Raw genomic sequence first — 10,898 nt, forward strand, 5'->3', positions numbered from 1 at the left:
GCCTTCCGCCCGGTCGTTGATCCTGCTTTGCGGGATTATCAAAGAGGTTAGTAATGGTCATGGGCCTGGTTTGCTTCCCAAGGCTATCTTTGAGGCTATAAATCCGCTGGAGTGGTGCGCTGTGGGAGGTGTCATTCTCCTGTCTCCTGAGCTGCCTTCTTCTCCTTTCTACACGTGCGTTTGCAATCGCTCCCCTGATGATGGATCGCGGGAAGCACCGTCGCAAGTGTCCCCTGAGGTCGACGGACCACCGTCGCTCCTTCTGTCTTCTCTGCGAGACAAGGGTAAGTGATTTTCGCATCGTTCTTCGGGTTTGACTGTGCTCATGTTAATTGCAGGTGTGTTTAGGATCATGTCTCTGGCGATGCTGTCAGAGACTAGTGGTCCATCCAGTTCTGTCCGTCCTCGGCCTATTCTGGCTCCAGAGTCAGCGCGCCCCCGCCCCCTGTCCCTTGCTATCAGGTGGCAAGGGGTATGGGGCTTTATGCTCGAAAGGGACGAGGCCACCGGTTGCATTCGAGTTCTGTTCACGAGGTGGCCCAGCTAAAGGCCCATGTGGATTATCTCTAGGTGGCCCTCTAGGTGGCAGAGGAAGAGGTCGCCGAGGCGCGAGTGCTTGCCACCGCTGCACGGGTGTGGGCGTATGGTGAGTTTCTCGTTTCTCCTAATTCCTATTCACCAGGTTTTTTATCTTGGGTTTTTGGTGGGACTTTTCTAGATCACAGAGCTGGAGGAGCAGCTCACGATGTCTCACCATGAGGTGGAGGAGGCTCACCCTCGGGAAGGTCCCTCAGGCAAGAATCTCCATCCGGGCGTGACTTCCAAAGCTTGGTAGGGGGCTGGTTTCAACGGATGACTTGGTTGCTACTGCGAAGGCTGAGGCGGTGATCATGAAGATGGGGGGTAGTTTTCATGGATGTAGCTAGGTCTTCTAATTGGCACCGGTTGTCCCTAGTTTGCTAGCCCGCATGCTTTACTGGCGGGCGAAGTTGTAACATTTTAAACTATCTATGTGACCTATCGTCGGTTTTGACTTCTTGTTTGCTCACGCCATCGTTTCATCATTGTTATTTTTATGTTACTTTTGTACTTGCTCGGCATAGGCAGGATTGTGTTTCTTTTTGTGGAATGTTGGTTACCCATAGTGCGCGGACGCTAGCCTGAGATGGTGAATCGGGCTTTGCCTCTGCAGTGTTGCATGGCATAGATAATGATAATGTGAGCTGGCGGGGGGGCTCACGTAATCTGCCCTCATGGGCCGTGACATTTTGACCGCCCATGAGGAGCAGGTCAGGTCGTCTAGATGGTGAAATGCCTTCGAGACGAATCACATGGGTTCTGCATACCAAAGTTTGTTCTACGCTATGTCTTAGTCGGCTAGGTTCATCAATCGCCTCTATGTGCGTATGTGGATGCGATCAAATAATGAAGAGAAGGATAGGATTGATATCACCGGTGTTTGTTCAGGGAGCAAACGTTCGCCCTGCTGCCACCGCTCATGCCGAGGTGAGCTTCCGAGCGCTCGCTTGTGGTGGAGTTGTTGTGGCTCCTGGGCTTCGGGTTGGTGAGGGTGCTTCCTGGTTACTTGGGGCGGCCATAGTTGGCGCAGATCGCCCTCTCGGGCTGCCTTGGGCTTAGCCTTGCTAGCTTGTCGTCCTCGGTGGGCCCATGAGCCCCTGGGGATGACCCCTTCGTGCCCCTCCTGTTGTAGTCTTCGGTCGGGAGGACTTGTGCGTTCTAGTGCTTGAGTCCTCCTGGTGAGACGATGCCATGGCCATCGCGTCCCTAGATCCGGTTGTGGTCGCCGCTCTCGACTGAGGGCTGGCGTGGCTTGACGTTGTGGAAACTGGTCCCCAGTGCAACACGGTTTGGTCCGTTCACCGTGGCGCGTGGTGCGCTCGGGAAGCCCGCTTCCTTGGATGCTCACGCCTCCAAATAATAGCTGACAGTTCACCAAGACTCGTCATGCATCCTGGTCGTCATGCAAGATTGGGTCCTGGTTCCGAGCTTGGTCCTGCATGGCGTGGTGCCGGGCGACCGTCCAATCACTAGCGATGATGTCACGCGGCGGCGGGTAGCTACATCGCTGGTGTGTACCCTGGCTCATTGTGTTCCGCTGGCGGCAGAGATGTTGTCTGGGGCATGATTCCACCATAGGGTCTAGCTTTTCCACGCGGTGAGTCTGGACTGGGTAGAAGCTAATGATAGGCGTTGATCCGTTGGTTGGAGCGATCTCATGATTCCCTAGAAATATGCGGCCACCATGGGCCATTCCTCGGGCGAGCTCACCATGAACCACGGAACTCAGGCTTCCTGGTGGAAGTCTTGGCCGTGATCGATGATGAGAGAGGGTGCTAGTCCCCCTACGTAGGTGAACTCCGGAATGCAGCCCCCGCGGGGAGTTCTGAGAGTTTGTCCGCCATGGGTCATGGGACCCGGACCTCTAGGGCGGAGGTCCCAGGCGCAACTGAAGGCGGCGCTGGCCCTCGAAGGTGGTCAACCACATGGTTCCCCAAAGGGATGTGACCGGATGAGGCCTTTCCCCGGGTGAGTTCGTTGCATGTCGTGGACCTTTGGTTTCCTAGACGGGAGGCCTGGCCACGGCTAGCGATGAGTGAGGGTACTGGCCCCTTTGGATAGGTGAACTCTGGGATGCAGCCCCTGAGGGGAGTTCCAAGAGTGTTCCTGTCGTGGGCTGTGGGATCCAGATTTCTAGAGTGGAGGTCTGAGCCACGGCTATAGGTGGACATGGGCGCTGGCCCTTTGACGCTGATGAACTCAGTAGTTTTTGCGGCAGATGTGGCCGCCGTGGGCTATTCCACCAGCGAGTTCATCGGTAGTGTGAGGAGCCATCGCTTCTTTCTCAACAAATGAGAGTGCGCGACTGCCCCCTACCTGGCGCGCCAACTGTCGGTGTTCTATAAACCAGACTAGTAAACTTATACGATTGCCAGTGCTGCTCTAGAAGATGATGATAGCATCCAATAGACACGAGGATTTATACTGGTTCAGGCTTGAGCCCTACGTCTAGTCTCAGAGATGATTCGAGTGTGTGTTCCTCGCTTGAATGCTCTGAAGTTCTTACAATAGGGGGTGCAAGAATGGATGAAGAGATGGAAGGACCTATACTAGGCGAAGGGCTGCCCGAAGAGAAGCTCCAGGAGTCCTACTACAATGGTGAATGAATGGAATGGTAGAGAATTCAGAATATGTCTGGAGAGGGTGCCCTGGCTGCCCTTATATAGAGTTCAGGGCCAGGGCTTGTACAATGAGGAGGTTCTCCCAATCGAAGGGTCGAGAGCCTGAGGGAGGTCCTAGCTAACTTGTCTTGCAAGCTACGCCGTCTTCTGGTGCACGTCCGATCGTGGCTATCGTCATGGTCTTCTAGCCGCGTTGCGACAGGGTGTGGCGTGGCGCTACTGTGCCGGCCGTGGTGGCACTTTAGCCTCGATGGTGGTTCGTCAGCTGTCCTATGCAACGCGGTGTCCGTCGTGTCCTCCGTCATCGCTCCTGGTCCCTAGGGGCATGGTACAAGAGTTGGTAGCCACCTTTAGGTTGTTGATCACCGGGTCGTCGCTGAGGAGCTGAGGGCCACGATCCCGATCGTTGGGGTCGTGGCTCTCGTCGGCCCGGGTGGCCTTTAAGTCAAGGCCCCCGTCGTGGTTCCCATCTCGTAGTGGGTGAGATCGTTCATGCATCTTGTCGGGCCGTATCTGGCCGGTGGTCATCGTGCCTATCGTCACCGCCTCGGGGCGGTGTTGTCTTGTCTAATCTTTGTGGTGCAGGGCTGGCATCTGACCGGACCGAGGTGACTGTTGTCCCCTCGGTCCTTGTGGGATCAGTGTGGCATGCTTGCTCTTGTTAGAGCAGGCGTGCCTAGCTGCTCTCGACCTCCCCCCCATCCCTTCCAGGGGTCATGATGGGGAGAGGTCGTGCGTTTTGCGAGTGTCGTGTGACTGAGGCGGGTGGAAGGGGTCAGGGCTAACCCCATCTTTAGCGCATGGTCTGCTCTGCTCGGCTCTTGCTTGGCCTTGGTCGTTTGGGCCCTTGCTGACTGTTGTGTTGCAGGTCGCGCGGCCTGCTAACTAATTGGTGCCTTGGGACACCCCAGGGTCATAACCCCGACACGTTTCTTGAGAGAATCTGGATCCAAAATGTTTCTGTGAAAATCTAGATCCCTATCAAACACACCCTTAACTTGTAAGCCGATTGAGTTTAATGGTTTGAAGATGGAGACATATGAGATGTGCACAAAATCCTTAATGACATTGCAACATTAATTCAGGCTACTTGAATCAGGGCATGAAACCTAGCAACACCCACAATCACATCCCTCAAATATGCATAGTAATCAAACATATACTAAAGTGCTAAGTAGGCATCAGCAAATACAAGGATTATATACCATAATACCAACAAATCCATATAGTCCATAATAAAGAAAGAGGGCCTCAGCAATTGTTGAGCTTTTGACTGTATTTTTTTAATAATATATTTAAAGGGGGTGTTTGATTCATTAGCAACTCATAATTAGTTGGCTAATAGCTCCTTGCTCTTAGCTAACTAACTAGTATTAGTTGTGAGGTGTTTGATCCCACCAACTGATAGGTGGGTAAAGTGTTGTTTTACCAAACATACCATTTTCTTTACTTTTTTCTGGCTAACAATTAGGTGTTGTTTGGTTTAACTTTTGGGATGGCAACGGTCATGTAATCGGTTCACACTACTACCTGTTACACTGCAATAGCTAGCAACTTTTGTTTGGTTGGGAAGCCAGCTTTTGTCCTGGAGCGAGTCGTAGGCAGCGTAATCATTAACTCCAGGAGATGAGCGGGATCATCAGCCTATTCGGTTGGCTGGTTCGTTTCGTTGCTGGTTCGTGAAGAAGTACTGCTGGCTGGTTTGTGTGAGAGAGAAATACTGTTCCGGCTGGAAATTTATGATCGTTTACGACAGGCCACAGCCAAACGAACAGGTTGAAGACCCATATTGTATAACGCGACAACCGGATACAGGGCGATCGAACCAAACAACAAATAAAGTGACGAGGTGCCGCTACCCAAACCAAACACATTCTTAGCGGTGGAAGAGGCATCTCATTCAATTCACTAGTAATTAGCTGCTATTAGCTAATACTAGTAAAATAGTTGTTTGTTGGGTGTCCAACTAATAGCTAGCTAGCCTATTAGTTAGATATGTTTGGATATAGCTAACTATTAGCTGACAGGATCCAAACTAACTGTTAGATGGGTGCCCAACTAATAGCAAGCCTGGCTTATTAGCTAGATATTTTTTAGATCAAACTAACAATTATTAGCTGGCACGATCCAAATAGTCTAGTTAGCTGGGTGCCTAGCTAACATTTATGTAATATATTATACTAGTTGTTTGTTGGGTGCCCGGCTAATAGCTAGCTAGCCTATTAGCTAGACATGTTTGGATCTAGCTAACTATTAGCTGGCAGGATCTAAACTAACTATTAGATGGGTGTTCAACTAATAGCGAGCTGGCTTATTAGTTATAGATGGATGTTCAACTAATAGCGAGCTGGCTTATTAGTTAGACATGTTTGGATCTAACTAACTATTAGCTGGCAGGATCCAAATAGTCTGTTAGCTGAGTGCCTAGCTAATATTTAGGTAGTATATTAGCTGGATCCATTTGAATTCACCCAACTAATTTTAGCAAGTAATGTAAATAACATACTCAGAGGGGGTGTTTGGACTCATTAGTAACTAATAATTAGCTATTAGCTGGACACTATTCAACCAGACTTTTAGTTGGGTGTTCAACTAATAGTTAGCTAGTCTATTGGTTGGATATGTTCAAATCGACTAACTTTAGCAGCTACTCCCTCTATCCTAAGTTAGGGCATGTTTGGAATGCGAGATTTTTTTTTTTCCTATTTCTGTGTTTTTTCTGTGAAATTGAACTGATTCCTGTGAAATTCCTGTGTGATTCTTGTGAAATTTCTGCGTTCCAAACAGGCCCAAAGGACGTTGAAAAAGTTTGTCACGGAGACCAATGCCCAAGCATAAAGACCCTAACACCCCTGCATGGGAATCTCGCAAGTGACGGATGGAGTTCAGGAGCAACGCTCCGGCTAGAAAATACTTTTCTATTCAATTCTCTACACTGTAGAGGCCATCGCTACACCTTTTTTTTGGCTTTTTAATTCATCTTCAGGCGAGTGGTCACTGACCATTTGATGATAAGTTGGCTATGATTAGACTGATATGTTGAGTTATAACGTCAAATATTATGAGACAATTTTTGAATCATACGATGACTTGTATTTTTGGACGAAGCGAGTAACTTTTTTAGTTGGTTGGATCGAAAAGGCCTCAAGCGAAAGAACCAGCCAAAATTCATAAAAGCATGGAAGATAGTTAGAATAAATCTGGGTTTGGGGTTAGAGGACAGAAGATACTCTATTTCATAATACTCTATTTCATAAAGCATGGTAGTTAGAACAAACTTGGGTTTAGAGTTAGAAGGGAGAGCCTGACTTCAGCCATGGTACAGTGTTTTTCTCTCATAATAAATCAGCGAACAGTACTTTTTAGCTTGCCTTTTTAGCGAAGCGAACTGAACCGTAACAAAATAAGGCGGTAAATGTGACTGAAGTTTGGGACACGAAAGAAACCAGCCAGCAAAATGACATGAAAACCTGTCGACTTCAATGTCGATAACCCATAAAGTTGCTGAACATGGCCAGAAAAAAACATGAATGCATTTCAGATGATTTTTAGTCAGTCAAGAAGCGAAAAATGCATGTACTCGCAACTTGCATTGATGGCTTTCTGATTTTTATACCTAGGAACAACAACAAACAGCACCCACATATCCACTCGCATAGATTCATAACTCAAAACTGAACAATATATAACTTGTACGTGGCATGGGCTTGAGATGATGGCATTGATGCAACATCGCCATCTTTACTGTCCAGCATCAGTGAAGCAATAAAAAACAGCTAGCACGAGCAAGTTATTTCTTCTTAGGCTAAGCTCCACAAATCTCCCGTTTTTGCAAATGTCAGCGTGGAAGAATTTAAGCAACACTGCCACAACATTGATGCTTCACTCCTGTGCAGTTGCTTACTACAATGCCAAGTTACCAACCATCCACTACCACCTCTGTCCGCACAGGGGACTATACAAGTTAGTAGAATGAAATGCTGTATGCAAGCCTCCGCTTGTGCTGCTTCTCAAATGCAGTAATCAGGTCATCAATTATGCCCTCCCAGTCACCATCAATTGCTTCAAGCTGGCATGGAATAACATATATAAGTTGACTCCTCATTGGTCACCAAAAGCATGTGTAGTTTCATTAGTAGATTCACATTTGTAAGCAATAACATTGGAAAATTGAATCTTTGCCATCGATAAAGGACACAAAATTGTGGCAGAAAATTACGAATATGAGGTTAATGGAAAACTAGTAGTATACACATTAAATTCACCACTGCAATATTGTGTTGCAACAGTGCAAAGGTTAATGTTGCATTCCATTCACAGCACAATACCACCATTAAGCATTTTGACATCATTGTGATATACAAATGTATGTTGCATTAGATACCATATAATATAATACAAAGACAACAAGGCAAACAAGCCTTCTGTAATGATGCATGTGGAAACAAAAGAAATACCTCAAATAAACATTGTTTTGCCAAATAAGTTATGAAAGATGCAATGTTCATACATTCAGGGTACTGATTTCATACATCGATTAACCATCTAAAATTACAATGAAGCAAGCTATGAGCCTTTATTTCTGAAACACTGATTTTTTTTTTTTGGGTGGGTGGGTGTGGGGGGGGGTGGTCTATGAAAACTGGCAATGATATCAGCATCAAAGCAGGTACCCAAAATAAGGGAATTCACGAATTTGAGCTTATTAATCAACAGATACCAAGGAACAGAGCACCGGTTAAACATGACTGTATCCACCAATCAGAATAACTGAATTATGTGAGAAACCCATTTGAAAATAATTTGCTATAACCAAGCAATGACAGCCAGAAATAAACGCAAGAGTTGGTTAACAAAGTTACTTTTAGTACTACTGTGGTACATGATCATGATAGTCAAAACTGGAGCACCCCTGCAGCCTCCCCATTCCACTGCCAAACCTTGCCAGCCTCTCCTTGTTTCCCTTTCTCCTTTCTCCATTAGTTACCTCTCACCACCGCTAGCAGTGAGCATGCAGTGAGACTAGTGGATAACAAAAGCAACCCTCAAAGCAGATTATTAGGAGTGTGAAGGATGTTTTGCTTCTCTTTGGTATTTAACTCATCCAGGTAGCATGTATTTTGATCTTTATTTATCATTCAGTTTTATTTACTTGAAGTCTTGAAGACTTGAACTAACAATTAATTTTGCTGCCAACCTAAGGGCACGCATAGTCCTCAGCCTACTGATTACTTACCATTAGCATCATTAACAACAAAGCCTAACAACTTAATACTCAGTAAACCTTATGCACTACATATGGTATGTTACTTTTACCTTCTGGCACAACTCTACAGCAAGCTTTGCCCCAACTACAGCTTCTTCATGGTTATCTTTGACATCCATATTTATTATCAGCACACACTTCATCAGCCTCGGCTCGCGATTACTCATATCTGGACACAAAAACAAATGTTAGCTTCCAGTAGTTAATGGCCCTGATCAGAAGTGCTGATTCCTGAGGGCTGCTGCTGTGCCGCTTATGGTTCCTCTCTGCTGTTAGTCCTGGTTAGCTGGAGCTTTGCAGATGCAGAATGCAGCGCTACAGCAGCAAGCTCAGCTGATCAGGCTGAATGTCTACACAACTATGCAATCCTACAACACATAGTTCAATTGTAATTGCTTTATAAATCTCCTAGACCAAAATCAAGCTCCAGTTCAGAGGTGAATGAATTACCTTCAACAACCAAGTCGAAGACCCTCTCCTCAAAGGTCATTATCATATCAAACATGCCGTCGCCGGTGTTGTCCTGCCACCGCTGAGGCGCCAGCTTCACCGAGGTGTTCCTCTTAAGCATAGGCAGCAACCCATTCCTCTTGTACCTGGATGGTTCGCCACAGAAATCCATTTGAGAGCAGGGCATTTCAAGTTATCGTGCAGGGTGCCCAACAAGTCAAAGTGATCACACACAAAGAAACGGGAAAGCTAGTGAGCACACACAAAGAAACGGGAAAAGTAGTGAGCACAAACATCCCTGCAGACCCAATTCGTCAAGTACCCCCCTTGTTCAAATAATTTTTCGCGAGGAGAGAGAGACATTGCGAACAAGGACACCCAAATTGCGTAAGATTTAGAATGGTTGCTATCTGTTTCGATCAAATGCGCACTGAAATTCGCATAAACCACATCCAGAACCCTAAACACTACAATTTCTCCCCAAATCAACCATAGGAGGCAGGTCAGCGAGGAGAGGGAAGATGATAGTAAGTGCTTGCACTGACAGGTCGGGGTCCTTGCGGCGGAGGTCGTCGTAGATGGCGCCGTAGGGGGTGCCGAAGTCGTAGACGTTGGGCTCGTGGAGGGAGGGGCCGGGGAGCTTGACGTGGGTGCCCGTGCCGTAGGACTCGACGTCGAGCCCCGCGCGGCCTAGCTGCGAGTGCGCCTCCATGCTCCGGTTCATGTTCGAGGAGCACACCATCGCGAACCGCCACCTCTTTCCCTCGGCCACCATCCTGTCCGCCGCCGCCGCCGGATGTCGCCGTCGGCGAGAGGTCGAGCTCTCTGTCGACCTGACCTGCGGGCTGCGGCCTCTCCGACTGATGTGCTGCGCTTTAGGATTCGGGCGCGGGGAAACGGACGGACGGGATGGTTTTGACTAGGGGGTTGGAGTCTCGTCTCGGGCCCACCGGTGCTACTCGATCCGGCCCAGAAGTAAACCTGTGGTGTGCCAGGCCCAACTGGCCTTTTCTATACAAGGCCTAACACGGCCTTTCGAATGAGAGCAAAATCTTCCACTCAAAAAAAAAAGCGTGCTAAAAAAAAAGCAAAATCGAGCCGGGTTCGACACGGCTTGCTCGTTGATACCAAGTTCCGTTCCAAATTACGGGTCATTTCAATTTTTTAAGTCAAAGAATCTCAAGTTTAATTAAAATTATAAAGAGAATTATAAGAATTTATGACAAATATAATTAATAAAGAATCTCATGATACTTATTTGGGATCATAAATATTATTATTTTATTATATAAATTTGGTCAAACTTAAGATGTTTTGATTCTCCATGGAATGACTTATAATTTGGGATATAGGGAGTACTTGATATTGAGAGGCTATATCTACAACACATGTGATTTGTGAACAGTTGCGAATTTAGGATTTTATTGCAGGATATGCAATAAAAAAAATTACATGCAATTTCGCTAAATTTCATTTAGCAATTCAGTAGAATAAAAATTTGCTCCATAATTCGGTATATATAGATACGAAATAACATAATAAGTCATGAATTCAATAATTAAGTTCAATTTTTTCATAAATTACATTATAAATAGTACAAACACTATTTAACAGTTCCAAATATGCATAAATGAATCTTATAAAACTATTTTATTTGGCTTATGCTTACAACACTATTTAGCAAGCACATCTAGTCTTTTAGTGGGCTTTGGTGAATTGAATGACAACATCATTAAATGTCTAACAAGTTTGCTAAGTGTTGAACAGAAAATTGAGTTTATTGCATATATTTGTGGACTGTGGAATGAGAAGTGTATATAGGTTCAACAAGAAGACAAACTTAATGATATTCCACATAATGTTTAAATCAAGACCAAAATTGTGTATTGTTGTGTTGGAAGATCACGAAAACAAATATAGTTCAAGAGAAAGACAACAATGCAAATGAAGTTGATGAAATGGCTTCTATGTTGAGAAATATC

General features: G+C 46.2%; 1 protein-coding gene across 1 annotated transcript; it reads right to left on the bottom strand.

Annotated features, from left to right (window-relative positions):
- Nucleotides 1–6,971: 6,971 nt before the first annotated feature.
- On the bottom strand, nt 6,972–9,795 carry LOC136508682 (uncharacterized). The gene is made up of 4 exons (XM_066503431.1): nt 9,462–9,795; nt 8,917–9,062; nt 8,517–8,635; nt 6,972–7,269 (listed from the first exon to the last, which is right to left on the bottom strand). The coding sequence occupies exons 1-4, from the start codon at nt 9,689–9,691 to the stop codon at nt 7,165–7,167; spliced, it is 600 nt and encodes a 199-aa protein (XP_066359528.1). The 5' UTR covers nt 9,692–9,795; the 3' UTR covers nt 6,972–7,164.
- Between the last annotated feature and the right edge of the window lie 1,103 nt (nt 9,796–10,898).

This window comes from Miscanthus floridulus, chromosome 15 (genome assembly GCF_019320115.1).
Source record: "Miscanthus floridulus cultivar M001 chromosome 15, ASM1932011v1, whole genome shotgun sequence".
NCBI classification, from domain to species: Eukaryota; Viridiplantae; Streptophyta; class Magnoliopsida; order Poales; family Poaceae; genus Miscanthus; species Miscanthus floridulus.